Below are 17,116 nucleotides of genomic sequence, written 5' to 3' on the forward strand. Positions count from 1 at the left end.
GACATCTCATTATGCTGGTCTGGGTGAAGATGCTTGAAACACAGATTCTCAAGCTGAACTTTCCATGTAGAGATTCCCAAACGATTAGCCAAAGGTGCGAATATTTCCAGCGTCTCTTTAGCAAACCTCTGCTGCTTCACTGGGGACAAAGCGTAAAGCGTCTTCATGTTGTGTAATCGATCAGCCAGTTTTATAAGAACAGCTCTTGCATCTGCCATTGCAAGAAACATTGTGTGCAATCGATCTGCTTCAACGGTTTTACACGCTGTATTGTTCTCTCTAGCGAGTTTGCTCAATTGGCTAAGCTTCGAAACCTATGCAAAACACACACATTGAACTCAGTTAGCTAACACACACGGATTTAAAAACCAAGAATCTCAATCAATCAAAGTCTCTTACCCCTTCAACCAAATCAGCAACACCTGCTCCAAAGTTTCTAAGAATATAATCATAGCTCATGAACGAATCATCCATAGTATCATGAAGTAGACCAGCAACAACAACAGTAGAGTTAGCTCCGATATTAGCCAACAACATAGCAGTCTCAACGCAATGTTGAAGATAAGGATCACCACTAGCTCTCATCTGATTACACACACACACATCAAACAAAAAGTTTCAGTCAACAAAAAAGCAAACAAAAATCGAAACTTTCATAAAACAAGATTGTGCTTTTTTTTATCTACCTGTCCTCTATGAGCTTTCTCTGCTTCATAAAACGCTTTGATCACAGATTCATCTTTGAAGATCTCGTGTCTCAATTGAGCACGTCTTAACAAATCCCTAGCATATGGCTTTCTCGTATCAACACCAAAATCATCCTCCATAGGAAACGTAAGCTCATCAACGAGAAGAGAAACCGAAGAAGATCCCAATTCGTAATCAACACACGATCCAAGAGCTTTCCTAACGAATCCATGAAACAATCGACTACTAGCTCCAACACGAAACGAACCATCACGAGCCGTTCTCATCGGAGGGCTACAACTAGAGGAGACAGGACCATGAAAAACAGAGATAGGGCTCTGGTGGTGGTGATCTCGTCTAAATTTCGCAGGGGAGGAATAACAAAAGGAGCTGGTCAAGCTCAGATCTTTCAAATCATCACGTAGTGAAGAAGAGAAATCATCAACTCCGGTTGAGTAAGAGGAAGAGGAAGAAGACGAAGATTTGACTGATGCGCTGGAGAAAAGAGAAGAGAGACCTCCAACGACGATTGGCTTCTGAGGAGAGGAGGAGGAGGCTATGGAAGAAGGAGATGATGATGAAGACGAACTCCTGGAAGACAGATCGAGATCAAATGATGAGATCTGATGTGGCGTGGAACAAACGCTGCTTGGTGGGCTAGCGTATAGTGCTATTGTCGTCGCCACCACCATTGGAGCTCGTTGTTTCTGCTTTACAATCCTAAGTTTCAGTTTTTTTTTTTTCTCTTTCTTTCTAAGAAATCAAAAGAATAAACGAATAATACCCAGAATTAGCTCCTCAAAATCGTCAATTTTTCCCGGGGAAAATAAAAAAGTCACCTTTTTTTAACAGATTCACTCAAAACCCACGAGTTCTAACACGAAACCCAGATGTATACGGACCTCTAGGAAGAAAAAATTACTTTAGATTTGGAGGAAGAAGAGAACAAAGTATGTACAATTTTATAAGAGTTTTTGAATATGAAAAGTTGAAGAAGGGGGCTAATGGAGACAAGAGGGGAAGGGAGGGGGTGTGCGAGGAAGGAGAAGAAGAAGAAGAAGAAGAGGCTTGGACGCTTTGCTTTAAGGAAGAAGAAATAATAATATCTGTATTTGATTTTTTTTTTTTTTTTTGCTTTGTTTCGTTAATTAGAAATTAGAAGAAACCAGTGAGTGTCTCTGTCTCTCTCTCTCTCTCTCTTGCTCTGTTCTTATTCGTCTGTTTTAAGTTCGGCCGACCAAAGCTAAACCGATGAACATTAGTTATGCTATTACGCAAATACCCCTTTTACGTTTAATCCGGTCTCATCAGTTACTATTATTAACCAAGTGGATTATTATTACAGTTTGACTACAGTCTAAACTCGTTATCCATTATGAGATGTTTAAGATAAAATACATTTGTTAGTGGTTTATCCCCGAACCAAAGATTTTTTTGTGTTTACATTTTGATCATATCAAACTTGTCGTCCAAATCCAAAACACGAATTAGAATAATGCTAGGGATATTAGTACTCCCTCCGTTTCACAAAGAGTGTCATTTTGGAGAAAATTTTTTGTTTCACAAAGAATGTCATTTTACAATTCCAACGAGTGTTTTAATGCGAAATTCTCTTTTTTACCCTTAAACCCAAAGTTATTTTCATTGAATTTAGATCATTAATCACTTATTAAATAGGGGTAAATATGTATAATTCAAACTTTTCTTAATTTGTGTGAAATGTGTCAGAATGACACTCTTGGTGAAACAGAAGGAGTATTAGTTTTAAGCCCTTGATTCGTTGTGATTAAAAGAGACTTTTGCGATAATAATTTTAATTAAATTGATGACACGCTAAAATTTTTGATTAATGGGAATCCAATCAGATGACATCGATATCCCAACTTCAATTTGGCTATAAAATACTACTCAATAAGTTTTATAGAGTAGAAGAATAGTTCACTAAAATGGCTTTTGTGTGCTGATAAAAGACATTTTAAAGATGATTCTTTTTGTTTTAAGTTTTAACAGATTAGTAGTAGTAGTAAAGTACAAGTTTCATCATAACATATCTATGTTTTGATCAATCTAATTGCATAAACGGCATTATCCTCGAAAATATTCACATTCATTTTTTTTTGCACCACTCGGATTTATATTCGGGGGTATTTATTTTTGTTCCTATTTTATAATGAGATATTATTGGTAATCATACATATTATGCTCATATGCTTTCTTTAGCTTCACGCCAATACATGACCCCGCCATTTTTTTATTATAAATTTATTTTATTTTAATAAAACTTATATATATATATATGTATCTTCTTATCTTCTTGGAATCTTTTTTATTTTTATTTTTCTGCTCCTTTGTTTTGTTGAAAATGAGGATAGACGTTAGTATATAGTATAGTGTCAGCGGCAGATGAGTCATCCCATATGCATCATCATCAGCATCAACTTGATCCATTTTATAAACTAACTGTGTTAATATAATAATGACGAGTGTTGAAAAATAACTTTCTTCATTATTTAATGATATACTTAATTGTTTTACTTTTTTCACTAAATAGAATTTGGTTACTTTACTTCACTAAATAGAATTTGGTTACTTTACTTTAAACATGAACATATTAATCAGCAAATTGAAAGGGTCCACCATGAGATTTGTATTTCTATCGTTTTATTTATTTTAAATTTTCATTATTTCGTGAAATTTTATTAGATGTTCCCTTTTTTTTATGCTTCAGTAAGGGATAAAATGGATCGAACCCACAATCCTGGCTGAGTTAATAACTCTTCTAACCAATTCCCATTTTCTTATCAAACAATATTTTAAATAGTAGCAGGGTTATATATTAATAATGAATGATGATAAAAAAAAATACAGTTGTTTCTATAGTTTGTAATTTTATCCTCACAAATCTAAAACTATAGTGTAATCAATTCCTTCAAACAGAAGACGCATTCTCTTCTATTTATTACACACAGATCGTCTTTAATACTCCATCAAAACTAACAGTCAAACAACAAAATGAAAGAAAGGTGGATGGTTAATAATGAGATTAAGCTAAGGGGTAACAGTGACATTTTCCAATGCATTGATTGATTCCGATAACTTGGTCTCTGAATAAGTAATTTTTATAAACAATAGTACTACTAATGTGGATCTTTTTTTCTTTTTCTTCTTCTTTTATTCCCAAAACTCTAGAAGATTAATTAAACTTTTAGGAGAAGAGGAAGTGTGTTGATAAGGACACACCGACGCGTTTCGCTAGCAAGAAAAAAAAAAAAAAAAAAAAAAAACTGAAAAAATCAAAGCAAGAAAAGTCGCCACGTGGTGACAAGTCGGCAAAACTGAACATGACACGCGTCTAATTTGGCGGCCATGAACAAAAAAAAAATGAAAAAAAGAAATGGCAGCATTCAGATATTTTTTGGGAATCACATTTGTTAGTTTCGGTTTAAGAACATATAAATACAAGAACAAGAACGAGTGGTCCCTAAATTACAACGAGTAATGGAAAGCGATTTGATTTGCGTAAGAAGCAAAGGCAACAAAAGGATTAGGTCAGCCATGACTTAACCACGTGGAATTGTTGCGTTGCCTTTTTCTCTCCTACACGCAATCAGCCTCCTCACACACGCATCCTCCCTCACACTATATTATTATTCCGGTTTGGTTTAGTCTGGTTTAGTTCGAGTAAAGGATATATATACATATGTGATGCAAAGTGCAAGCATCATTAGCCCAATACCCTGTTCTGAGGGCTATTTGAGTCGAGTTTAGTACCTGGGCTAGGCTAAAAAGTATGATATTTGTTTTGGGGCTTATATACCCAATGATATATAGAAATTTTGTGAACCCAATGACTTATAAAATAAGTGAACCCGATGACGAAGAAGAGAAAAGATTGAAAACAAATAATATATGTCTCAGTAGTCCATACCAACAAAAGATGATTTCAGACACTTGAGTCTCATACTACTCATCGATCATCAGTTAGGTAAGTAATCTAATTTAGAACACAAAATAAGTAAGTCATTTTACTTACAAAATGGTGAGATGGTGAAAGAAGGAAAAGGTGAATTTCACGTTAAAGAAAATTTTAAATCTAATATTGTGTGCATATATATTACTCGAATCAATTCTATATAACTTTTGAGTTACAAATAGATTTTCGTTGACGGTAGCTGTGAAAAAAAAAAAAACATTCCTACCACACAAGTACCTGCATGGCTGTATAAGTGTATATCATGTAAGTCAAGACAAAGAAAAATAAAATAAAAAGCAATATCTTTTAGCCGACAAGAATCTTTCAGACCAAGTTTATTTTCTCCCATGATCATTCATACTATTCAAACGTCAGAGTTCCAATTAATTTTAATATCCTGTTTCGTTCAAACTGTTTTATACTATAGTTTTTGACATTATTCTTGCAGAACTGTTATGCTCAAATATATTTTTTACATAATAGTTTTAAACAAGAAATTTTTAAAATTAAATTTCAGACTAAAAACCTCCAGAACACTAGTGAAGGTAAAAACTCAAGGTAAATATTTTTAGCTATACAAGAAACAAACGAGGTTGTTCGTGGCAGGACATGGGACAAAAAGATAAGCCTAGACCAGGAACGGCAAAAGCAGCCGTTTCCACCGNCTTGGACCAGTTCTATGTGAAAGACATATTGGTTTTATATGCAGCATTCAGATATTTTTGGGAATCAAATTTGTTAGTTTCGGTTTAAGAACATATAAATACAAGAACAAGAACGAGTGGTCCCTAAATAACAACGAGTAATGGAATGCGATTTGATTTGCGTAAGAAGCAAAGGCAACAAACGGATTAGGTCAGCCATGACTTAACCACGTGGAATTGTTGCGTTGCCTTTTTCTCTCCTTCACGCAATCAGCCTCCTCACACACGCATCCTCCCTCCCTCACACTGTCCATTATTATTCCGGTTTGGTTTAGTCTGGTTTAGTTCGAGTAAAGGATATATATGTGATGCAAAGTGCAAGCATCATTAGCCCAATACCCTGTTCTGAGGGCTATTTGAGTCGATTTTAGTACCTGGGCTAGGCTAAAAAGTATGAAATTTGTTTTGGGGCTTATATACCCAATGATATATAGAAAATTTGTGAACCCAATGACTTATCAAATAAGTGAACCCAATGATGAAGAAGAGAATAGATTGAAAACAAATACTAATATATGTCTCAGTAGTCCATACCAACAAAAGATGATTTCAGACACACGAGTCTCATACTACTCGATCGTCATCAGTTAGGTAAGCCGTAAGACTGGTAAGTAATCTAATTTTGAACACAAAATAAGTAGTCATTTTACTTACAAAATGTAATTTTGAACACAAAATAAGTAGTCATTTTACTTACAAAATGGTGAGATGATGCAAAAAGGAAAAGGTGAAATTTCACGTTAAACCTTAGGTAACCAACTTGTAATACCTAACACTTTGATTTCTATGATATTTACTCGCTTAGCAAAAAAGAATTTCACGTTAAACAAAAATTTAAATCTAAAATTGTGTGCATATATATACTGGAATCAGTTCCATATAAATTTTGAGTTACAAATAGATTTTCGTTGACGTTAGCTGTGAATTAAAAAAACATTCTTACCACACAAGTACCTGCATGGCTGTATAAGTGTATATCATGTAAGTCAAGACAAAGAAAACAAATATGAAAAGCAATATCTTTTAGCCGACAAGAATCTTTCAGACCAAGTTTATTTTCTCCCATGATCATACTATTCAAACTTCAGAGTTCCATTTAATTTTAATATCCTGTTTCGTTCAAACTGTTTTATACAATAGTTTTTGACATTATTCTTGCAGAACTGTTATGCTCAAATAATTTTTTTTTACTAATAGTTTTAAACAAGAAATTTTTAAAAAGTTTAGACTAAAAACTCCAAAACACTGATGAAGGTAAAAACTCAAGGTAAAATATTTAGCTATACAAGAAACAAACGAGGTTGTTCGTGGCAGGACATGTGACAGAAAGATAAGCCTAGACCAGGAGCGGCAAAAGCAGCCGTTTCCACCGTCCTGCGCTGGCGCTGCTGGATGGTAGTGGCTCCGGCGTCCTCAAACTCCTTCACTACAGTGCTATAATACGCTTTGATATTCTTCACGAGCCTCACGTAGTACAGTTTCAGCCACTTGAATCTCATCCTCGTCACCACCCTCTTAAGCGAGAACCTACCACGTGGCGTACTGTTTTTACCGCCGAGACGAACAACTTGTGGCTTACGCCGACGGAGATAGATCTTCCGGCGACTTGACGGCCACCGGAATGCGTTGGAGGCGGCAGCGATAACTAAATGAGGATCCATTGAAATCTTGATAGAGAACTTATAGATATGAAAGAAAGTGAAATATGGTTTATGGAGTACTTCGATTGAGAAACTTATATATATATATATAGAGAGAGAGCTCTAATTAAGAGTCGTGAAATATTGTTATGTGGTCAGGTTACTTGTGATCACTTGTAATAATTTGAAATATTACGCAATTTCCGTAAACTAATATCTCGTATGTCCAAATCATAAACCCATATGTAGTTTTTGTTGTTATACGACATATATTCCATTTATTTAGGGGGAATGCCCTATATACCACGACATTTCACTATTGCCACACATTTATTCATTTTTTATGTGTATTGAAATATTCATGTAAATATATTAGTAAATTACGGTGAATGCCAAAGATAAACAAGCTGGAATAGGGAAACAAAATTAGATAGAGAAATAGACCGAGAATGATGCTTTGTTATCATTTGCTAGTCAAATGATGCGAGTACTCAACTTTCATATAGAGATCGTTGATCAATATGGTGAATATTAGTCTAATGGTGATTCTATTATCTTATTTAAGAAGACTAGTAAGTAGATAATTAAGGAGACCAGTGAGTAGATAAGCTTTTAAGACTACAAAGTCTACGATAGTAAGCATATGTATGTATGTCTTTGTCTTGCTGTGCTTTAGAAGACGACACAATATAATTACGTTGCGCAAAGGGACCCGATTTGTCTATATTACATAGAAAGTCCACTTTAGTTCAATTTTCTAAAGTGAAAACCATTCACCAAGAAAATGATATGTTTCCTTCTTGACTTGTGAATAGTTTTGTGTGCGCGTTACTTAATGGACGGCTAGTGTTTATTCATTTTCTTTATTTCTGATTTGATGTTGACTACTATACTACTTTTTTTGCTCTTATATACACGATTACGATTTCTTTTCTTTAATATGTTTTCACGACTTTAAATTGACTAATGCAATAGTACATTTTTGCTCTTATATGCACAATTTGGCCAAAATAAATTAATTTTACAGATTGAGTTTGTACATGAAATAAAACAGAGACCAAGAAAATAAAAATTTGTATTAGAATCCTAGTTAACTTATATAATAAAGTGAACCAAGTAAGGTTTAACGTCAATCTAGAGTGATTCAGTATCATGTGGGTTGAAAGCCACACATGATTATCTATATTAACATTTTTGAAGTACATTTTGTCTTATGCCCTTTAAGTTTTACTTATTTAAATTTTTATTTACAACATTAATCCCTCAAAATTTTCCAAAAATAGTATCATAATAGATTTTGTTTCCTAAATCTATATTAACATTTTTGAAGTATATTTGTGTTTTACCCTTGAAGTTATATGTATTTAAAAACTTATTTACAAATTTAATCCCTAAAAGCTTTCCAAAAATAACATCATTTCAGATTTTGTTTCCTAAATATTTTACATTTCATTCCCACCAAAAATAAAAAACAGCAATCAACATATATTATATAGAGACATAAACTATGATATATTTTCCATTTTATATTCCAAACATGTGAGTTTTGATTATATATAAATAAATTTAATAAAATTTAAAATATTATGAATATGTAAAATTTTTTTTTTAAAATAAAATACTATATAATTTGGTTATAAAAAGGACATGTTGAAATTAATAAAATATTATTAAATATGTGCTAACACGGGTTAAATCCTCATTTTATTATTTGCTAACACTATAAATATTATAATATCTGATATAAATAATCAATTTGTTTTACTGTGTAAAATAATTAATTCATTAGGAAAAATGTGACTTAATCACATCATATAAATGACTTATTATGTATTTAGATCCCTTATTTTTTTGTTATAATAATTAAAAATCAAAATAGAATCTCAAACATTAAACAAGACAAACTAAATATAATAAAAAATGGTCATATAATATATTACAGGTTAAAAGATTAATATAAACATTTAGTCGCACAAGCGGCCGGAAAATTAGGTTATTTCTCTATTTATAAAACATCCAATATTTAACAGACAAATAGAATATAAAATATAAATAATAGTAAAACTATATGCATGCGGTGTACCGCGGGTTAAATCTAGTCTATATTAACATTTTTTAAGTATATTTTGTGTTATGTCTTTTAAGTTTTGCTTATTTAAATTTTTATTTACAATATTAACCCCTAAAAAAATTCCATAAATAATATTGCAGAGAAACTCAAATACTAAACTTTCTTAAATTGACAATTGACTAACATTTGTTAGATTTATTGTCATAAAATCTTAACAATATATACTAGGATATATCCCGTGCTTAAAGCACGGGTCAACATTTTTTAAAAAAATTATAATATAATAATTAAAATTATTGTTTTTTTAAATTATTTTGTTTGAGATAATATTTATTTAAAATTGTTATGTAAATCTATTAGTCTATTTGAATACTAATTATTTTAGAATATTATAGTATTTTATTTTTGATGTATTATTACAGTTTTATATTGTTTGTTGTTATATTTGCATCATTATTATGTGAAATATAAAATAGTAATTTTAATATTATAATTGTGAGTAAATAAAAATTATTAATTTATTATTTATATAAATTTAGTTTTACCAACCTGCCAATGTGGAAATTAAAACACACATTTCATACAATGAATAATATATCTTCGTTTTAAAAAAAACAAATCACAACATATGCAGAAAAATATGCATTTTAAATTATAAGTATTATATGAAAATTCCAAACAATTTGTAAATAAAATAAAATAAAGATGATAGGAGAATCATAATTTGAAAACTTAACAAAATCTTCGAATTTAGTTATTAAAAATAATTGTATTGTATACTTAGATATAAATTCTTAGTTTTTAAAATTCTGATTGGTTTATATATTTTTTTCAAAAAAATAATTAGTAATTTCGTCCATAATTTATTAGAGAGAGAAAATTATTTTTTAGATTTTTTAATATTTGATCCGTAAGTGTTTTTTATTTTTAATTAATTATATTTATTTAAATTAGTTAATTAAACTTAATTATTTTTTTCTAATGGCAATTGAATGTAATTTTTTACACATTTTAAGGTTAGTTTTATATTTGTACTTCTCAATTAACATAGTAGGATACATTCCGATTTTTCCAAAAACAGCTCTACCCATTAAAGTTTTAATCCCATAAAATCACCAAAACTATCGTAGAGATTTTGTTTGTATAAAATTTCTATAGAAACTTTTGCTTTACATATTTTGATTGTAAAATATAGATTTAGTCATCTACATTACTTGATTTGAGATACTTAGGAGTTGATTCCTCAAAATTCTCACATTATAATAAATAAAACTAAATAATTATCTCGTGGTGTTTCTATAAATTGAAGTACATTTGGTATCCTTTAAGTTATACTTATTTAAAAAGTTAATCCTTAAAAAATTGCACATACAACCTGAATCAATTAGATTCCTAAAATGTCTCTACAAATTTGCTTTATAATATCCTAAAACAATTTATATATTAAAAAATTTATTACACTTAATAACATATGCCAAAAATATCTATACAATATTTTCTTCTTTTAAAAACTCTAATATTCAGTAAGAACTATATTGTTTCATATGAACAATTAAAACTCTAATTAATATGCTGATAAAAAATGCATAAATAATTATTTTACGGGTTAAATCTAATAAATTGGAGTATTTATAATATAAAGTAATGTGCGGTATACTGTAATAACTTTTATGGATATAATTCTTTCACGGATTAAATCTAAATAACTTTAAACTTACGGATTAAATTTAAAAACACTAAAAATTTAAAAATATAATAATACAAGAATAATTCTTTCACGGGTTAAATCTAAAAAGCAGTAAAAATTTCTATTTTTATAACCATAAGAAATTCGATACGGTACAAATGTAAAATTAGTATAAATAAAACTAAATAATTGTCACGTGTATACGGTATACAACTGATCAAATTTTATAATTAATAATTAAAATACAATTATACAATCTTAAACACTAAACAAAAGAAACAAAATTAACAAATAAATACAATTTTTTAAAATTTAATTTTTTTTTTGTAAGAATATTGTCCCGCGGTGTACGGTAGATTAAAATATAGTTATAGTTCGAATTGCTACCAAGTTCGTAAAATAATCCAAATACGGTAAGTAAATTGTGGATCGTAAGTGTGAAAGACAGTTCAGAATAAGTTAGAAGCGAAGCCGGTCTTGAGATCTGAAGGCTCATTAAGAAAAAAAGGTAATATGGTCCACCACCATTATTAATTTTGAAGCCAACAACAAAACAAAATAAAAACCCCGTAAAATATAGGGTACAGAAATTGAATTCTCAGGCCTACTAGTCAGACTATTTAGCCCATCACCAACTCTGCTTTACGAGTCGATATATCCAAGCTGACGGTCGATTTTTGGTTAGAAAAAAGATACCATCATTTATTTAACCGTGTTAGGCTGTTAGCAGCAATCTCACATTCGAAATATAAGATGCTAGTGCTAGTGATATGGATTAATCAAAGATTGAAGGTTTTGGTAATCTTTATTATAATAAAAAAAATCATATAAAAAAACGATTCTTTTTTCTGTTTTGGAATCAGAATCGATTGTTTTATTACGAAACATTTGGATGCATGAAAATCAAACTAAGAATCTAAAAGTTTACAAATGCCAATCGAATTTTTCAGCTCATTCACCCCACGCAATGCATAGTGGGTCTAATCTAACCCAACAGTGAGGGCTCAATAATGAAGTAATACAGATCGGCCCATTAAAACAAACCCAACAAAGATGTCTTTTTCTCCATAGAAGAACCAGACGAGCCATCATCAATCAGAACTCAAAAGGACTGAGCTGATGATCCCTTACCCCATTGGACGGCCACCGGACTCTTAACCACGTGATCACCGTCAGTCCATTCGATCGATCCAAATTCTTGACTCGGAACCGATCCGACTCCTCCACCAAGCACAACGCTCTTAAACGTCACTTCATACTCCAACTCGCTCTTCTCCTTGCTAAACTCTAGTTTGCTCGGAGACACATCAATCTCAACATTAGCCGGAGATTTAACTCCGACTTCGTACACCGCGTCGACGTTGCTTCCCACGTTCTTAACAACCCTTTTGTATTTCACAACCTCTCCGGTCGTCGATCCGAAAACCACGGCGAAAGATGGGTAGTTGAGATCTCCGGCGGTTCTGAGCTTGCTTGTTTCGCACGCGTCGTAAAGACTTGGATCTTGAAGGAATACTAAAATCCCCGGGAACTCGTATCCAACGGCGCAGAGGAAAGCCACGTACTCTTTGACTTCAATGTCGTAAACCAAACCAGGATTCAGAGCTTTATTCGGATCGACGTGTCCAGCTCCGTGGATGAATGAATTCGATGGTTTACCGGTGGCGAGATCCTCCAGTGGTTCGCCGGAGTTTTCGACGTCGTAAGCCGTTGTTACGAGTGCGGATTTAACCGCCGCAGGTGACCAATCGGGATGAGCTTTACGGAGGAGTGCGGCGAGTCCACTCACGTGTGGGCACGACATCGATGTACCGGAGATGATATTGAATTGGACCCGTCTTGGATCGATATCTAAATCGGTTGGACCAACCAACCCGGTCCAACCGGCTAAAATGTTAACTCCAGGAGCAATCACGTCCGGTTTAAGTATAACCGGTGTTAAGTGGTTTGGTCCACGGCTGGAGAAGGCAGCGACTCTGGGAGAAGGCGGAGTTGGTCCGATCAAAGTGCCGAGGAAGTTGATTGTTGCGGTGGGAGAGTCTGTTGTTTTGATGTAGTCACGGATTTGATCTCCAGCTTTAGCTCCAACCATTGTCGCTGGAACTAGATGCGAATCGGCGGTGAGTTCTTCGCCGCTTGAGGCTGTGTTCGCTAGAATCATACCTGCACCACCGGCTAGTTTGACGGCTCTTCCTTTCTCAACTCTGGCGCTGCCTCCTCTGTCACAGAGAACGATTTTGCCTTGGACCAATGATGAGTTTAATTCCCCAGTGGTGCACAATTTGCTTCCGCAGTCGCCGGAATATACCAGAGAAATTTGAGATTCCGGCAGAGACATTGGAGAATCCGGCAGAGATTCGCCAGCGTAAAGTGATGTTCCCGTGAAGACTTTCCCGTCGCCGGTAACTACGTTTGCGGAGAATTCTCTGTCGACGGTGGACGCGCCGACGGTTAACATCCAAGGAGCGATGTTCGTCGCAGTTTCGGGACCAGGACCAGAGTTACCGGCGGAGCAAGAAACGACGACGCCGTGCCTCGTCGCTCCAAATGCTCCGATCGCAATAGAGTCCTTGCTAAACTCCCGGGCGTAACCGCTACTTCCGACGGAGAGAGAGATCACGTGAACACCGTCCGCAACCGCCTGATCCATTCCGGCAAGGATATCGGAATCGTAACAGCCAACGCTCCAACAGATTTTGTAAGCGGCGATTCTCGCCTTAGACGCCATCCCACGCGCCGTTCCTTGCGCGTAGTGGTACAAACTGGCGTTAGCAACCACCGATCCAGCCGCCGTAGATGCCGTATGCGTTCCATGACCTTCTGTATCGCGCGGCGATCTCGAATCCTTCGCCGCATGCAGTTTCGTTCCGTTCACTTGCCCTGCATAATATCCTCTGTAATACGCACGAGCTCCGATTAGTTTCCGGTTACAAGACGAGGCGGGAAAATCAGGTCCGGTCTCGCACTCGCCTTTCCAGGTAGATGGAACAGGACCGAGACCAGAATCCGAGAAACTCGGATGCTCCGGCCAGATTCCAGTATCTAAAACTCCGATGATCACGTCTTCGCCGTCATCGGAGTTGCTCCAGAGACCAGTATTTTGGGAGAAACCGAGGAAGTCAGGCGTGTGAGTGGTGTGGATCTCACGCGCCTGATCTGGGATGATGGAGATGACGGAAGGATGACGACGGAGAGCTGCGGTTTGGAGAGGGGAGAGACGAGCGGAGAAGCCATGAGCTGCGCGTGTGTAAGAGTAGAGGAGCGTTGCTGGTTGAGGAGACAAAGGGAGAGAGCGGAGGAGCGAGACGTGCCAGTGGTTGTGAGAGGAGAAGAGGGATGGCTTATGAGAGCTCTGCACATGGACGATATAGGATTCGAAGGAATCCGATGAAGAAGAAGCAGTGGATAAGAAGAAACAGAGGAAGAGAGAGAATACGAAGAAGGAGGAGGAAGAGAGAGAAAGCTTAGCCATGGCAATGGCGATGGATTCGTTGTGTGGGATACTACTTTTGGTGACGTATTTATTATCTCTTTGAGGAAGCTTTCTGAATCTTGTAGTATCTCGTTTATTATATTCCACGTCAGCAATTTATGAATTATTGGTCGCTATTGGTCCCAAATGATATTCATATTCCCCAAAAAAGATAACATAAAATCAAGGAGGAGACGTGGGTCACATGACTGGTTTAATCTTTAATGTTGACACGAGCTAAAACAAGATTATTTTTTGCGGTTATAAAAATGGGCAGGTATGACAAAACGACAAACAAATAACAAACAACACACTAGAAGATTCAAAATTATCAACTCTCTCTCTCATGACAAGTTTTTTGGGTATACAATTAGCCTCTAATTAGTTTTGTGGGTTAGAGACTAAACAAGGTTACAAATATAGCTTTTTTTTGTTAAGCAGCCCATGGTATGAATCCCATGGCGCAACTCAGTCTGAAAGTAACGAATATCAGATATATTGCAATGAGTCCCATACCTAAGGTTTTGTTAGGTCGCATGTTGTTACGCGGGAGCATCACCATAGCCCAAACCAAACCCATTACTAGAAACCCAAGTGTGTAGAATAGGCTTTTGTCTTTTGGTAGCATGTATGTGTCAGGACTCTTGGACCATGCGCCGAGAAGCATCGACATACCTAATCCGACGAGTGTGTTGAACATTGGACCTGCATAGCATCCGGATAGAGCGATTTGTACACCATCATCCCCACCGTTCATCGTTAATGCGATATTCGACACTAAGTCACCCATTGAGTTTCCCCAAGCAAGTACTGTTAACGCAAGTATCGACGGGTTGATTCCGTAGATCTCACCAAATGTTACCAGAAGAGCTACAAGTTCGTTTGCAATCATGTAGAACCATACGATGCTCATGATGAACCCACCAAGAACCCAAGGGATCAGGAATCTTCGAGGTGGGTGGTCAGGTTCTGTGTTTTTGTATGCAAGAAATCCAAGAGTAGAGCCTATAGCAATGCCGATAAAGTAAGCCACACCACATGCTTGGGGACTCACATCGTCTTGGCTACTCCAGAGAGACGCCAAAAGGATAGGCGCTAATGAGACGCTGGCCACAGCATATGTCTTTGACCATGTATCTTCCTCGACCGATGGAATTGTTAACCTCCTTGGAACCGTCAGCGGGATTTCTAACAAGGAAGTGAATTTAGTACACGAGGAGATCTCAACTTCTGCACTGTCATCAACCCATCCCCAAGGTGCCCTGTCTTCATCTTGTACACTAACTTTCGCGAAATGGTTCGAATAGATGGCCACATTTGACGCCCACATCCACTGAGGAACACTCTGTAGCCGAGGTGGACCATCCTCAGTGTCAGTGTCAAGCAAGGGGTTATGCATTGGCATATCCTCTCCAACACTCGGGGAAAACACGCTACCTTGCATAGGTAGCAAAGGAGTAATAGCCTCCAGCTTAAACCTCTTAGCATGCTTTCTAAGAATCACATTCGCTGCAACAAGGAAAGCATACACCACATATATAGACACAAACGCAATAGCAATCCTTACTGTGACTTTACCAACCATCAAAATCACCAGCAACGACACGAGCGTGAACAGAAAGAAACTCAAGTCTCTGATGAAGCATTTCTTATCGAGCTTCACTTCCTTATCCGCAACACAAAGCGAAACAATCCCAACAACAACTGAAGTAACAAACACAGCACCACCCAAGACACTATTAAGACCAACTTCTCCTTTATCTGATCCAACAAAAGCAGCAATACTCGCAAATACATCTGGTGCTCCATTCCCAAGAGGAAGCAAAGTAACACCAGCAACAGTTGGAGGAAGCCTCAAAAGCTTTGAAAGCTTCTCCAAGGAACAACAGAAGTAATCCGCAGCAGTATTACCCAAAAGATAAAACAAAGCAACAAGCCAAACACCAAGCATCATGTAACCCAAGATCCTGAAATCTCTACAGGAGCAGTAAAAGAAGCTGAGGTAATCAAAGAAGCCATCAGGTGAACAACTTGGGTTAGCTATTAAGAACTCGCATTGATCAGCATAACCCATGTGTTTGTGTAAACCCGAGCATAACACAGTATTGCTGCTACTCAAGCTGCTATTACCAGAACCATTCGTTTCAATTTGCATCACATGCCTATGGATTACCGTAAACTGGGTGAATTTGTTACCTCCGGAGGCGGAGGCGGAAGCGGAACCAATACCGCCATTGATGAAAGATGCGTTTTTTAAGAAAGGGTTCCTGAGAATTTCGCTCCGATCAAAGAAGAAGCAGAAGAGGACGAGAGCACAAATCCCATTAAAAACCCCTCGAAATCTGGGGTTTCTCGAGCTGTAAAGAAAACTAACCGCGCTCATTTTTCCAAAACCTTTATATCAACAACCAACCAACCAACCATCGATGATCATAAACCCTAAAAACCTAACGGAATCAGAAAAAAGGGGGCTAGGGTTTCTAACCACAAACAAGATACGGTATTGAGGATCCCGAAGTTTTGATCAGGCGAAACGCAATTGAGGATCAGGTTGTGTGAATCAGAGATGGAAGAGCTTCTTCCTTCGAATTGAACCTGGAATTTTGAAAGTTGGCAAATGAAAAAGGTGTAAACGAACCCAATGGTGAGGAATCTGCGCCTGTCAAAATCATTTGGTGATCAGGTTTAATTTTGACACGGGGATCAGGATCATATCAACAACGACAGACGTGTGGCATTCTTTTCATTTAACTTTAGAACATTCCTATCATCAGTATTTTTAATTCCTCGTAAGCACGATGATACATGTCTCTATATCCGTATTATTAAAAAATTTAAAGCGACAACGAGCTGAGACAAATGAGACTAGTAGAAGATTTAAG

At 35.8% G+C, this 17,116-nt stretch overlaps 4 protein-coding genes across 5 annotated transcripts in view; all 4 read right to left on the reverse strand.

The window, feature by feature from the left end:
• The window catches only part of LOC104745674 (probable GTP diphosphokinase RSH2, chloroplastic), a 3,504-nt gene extending 1,752 nt beyond the window's left edge, over window positions 1-1,752 (reverse strand). Inside the window, exons 1-3 of one of the 2 annotated variants that reach the window (XM_010466982.2) lie at window positions 687-1,752; window positions 400-585; window positions 127-314 (exon numbers count right to left, since the gene is read on the reverse strand). In XM_010466982.2, coding sequence (XP_010465284.1) covers window positions 127-314; window positions 400-585; window positions 687-1,379 — 1,067 coding nt within the window. In that variant the 5' untranslated portion in view covers window positions 1,380-1,752. Of the gene's footprint in view, window positions 1-5; window positions 315-399; window positions 586-686 lie in introns of both variants that reach the window. The other variant, XM_019237026.1, reaches the window with a different exon arrangement.
• Window positions 6,537-7,213, reverse strand: LOC104745675. The gene has a single exon (XM_010466983.2). The coding sequence runs from the start codon at window positions 7,023-7,025 to the stop codon at window positions 6,645-6,647; it is 381 nt and encodes a 126-aa protein (XP_010465285.1). The 5' UTR covers window positions 7,026-7,213; the 3' UTR covers window positions 6,537-6,644.
• LOC104745677 (subtilisin-like protease SBT1.4) lies at window positions 11,547-14,282 on the reverse strand. Its single transcript, XM_010466984.2, has one exon. The coding sequence runs from the start codon at window positions 14,232-14,234 to the stop codon at window positions 11,865-11,867; it is 2,370 nt and encodes a 789-aa protein (XP_010465286.1). The 5' UTR covers window positions 14,235-14,282; the 3' UTR covers window positions 11,547-11,864.
• LOC104745678 (cation/calcium exchanger 3-like) lies at window positions 14,515-17,098 on the reverse strand. The gene has a single exon (XM_010466985.1). The coding sequence runs from the start codon at window positions 16,615-16,617 to the stop codon at window positions 14,668-14,670; it is 1,950 nt and encodes a 649-aa protein (XP_010465287.1). The 5' UTR covers window positions 16,618-17,098; the 3' UTR covers window positions 14,515-14,667.

This window comes from Camelina sativa, chromosome 15, assembly GCF_000633955.1.
Source record: "Camelina sativa cultivar DH55 chromosome 15, Cs, whole genome shotgun sequence".
Lineage (NCBI taxonomy): Eukaryota > Viridiplantae > Streptophyta > Magnoliopsida > Brassicales > Brassicaceae > Camelina > Camelina sativa.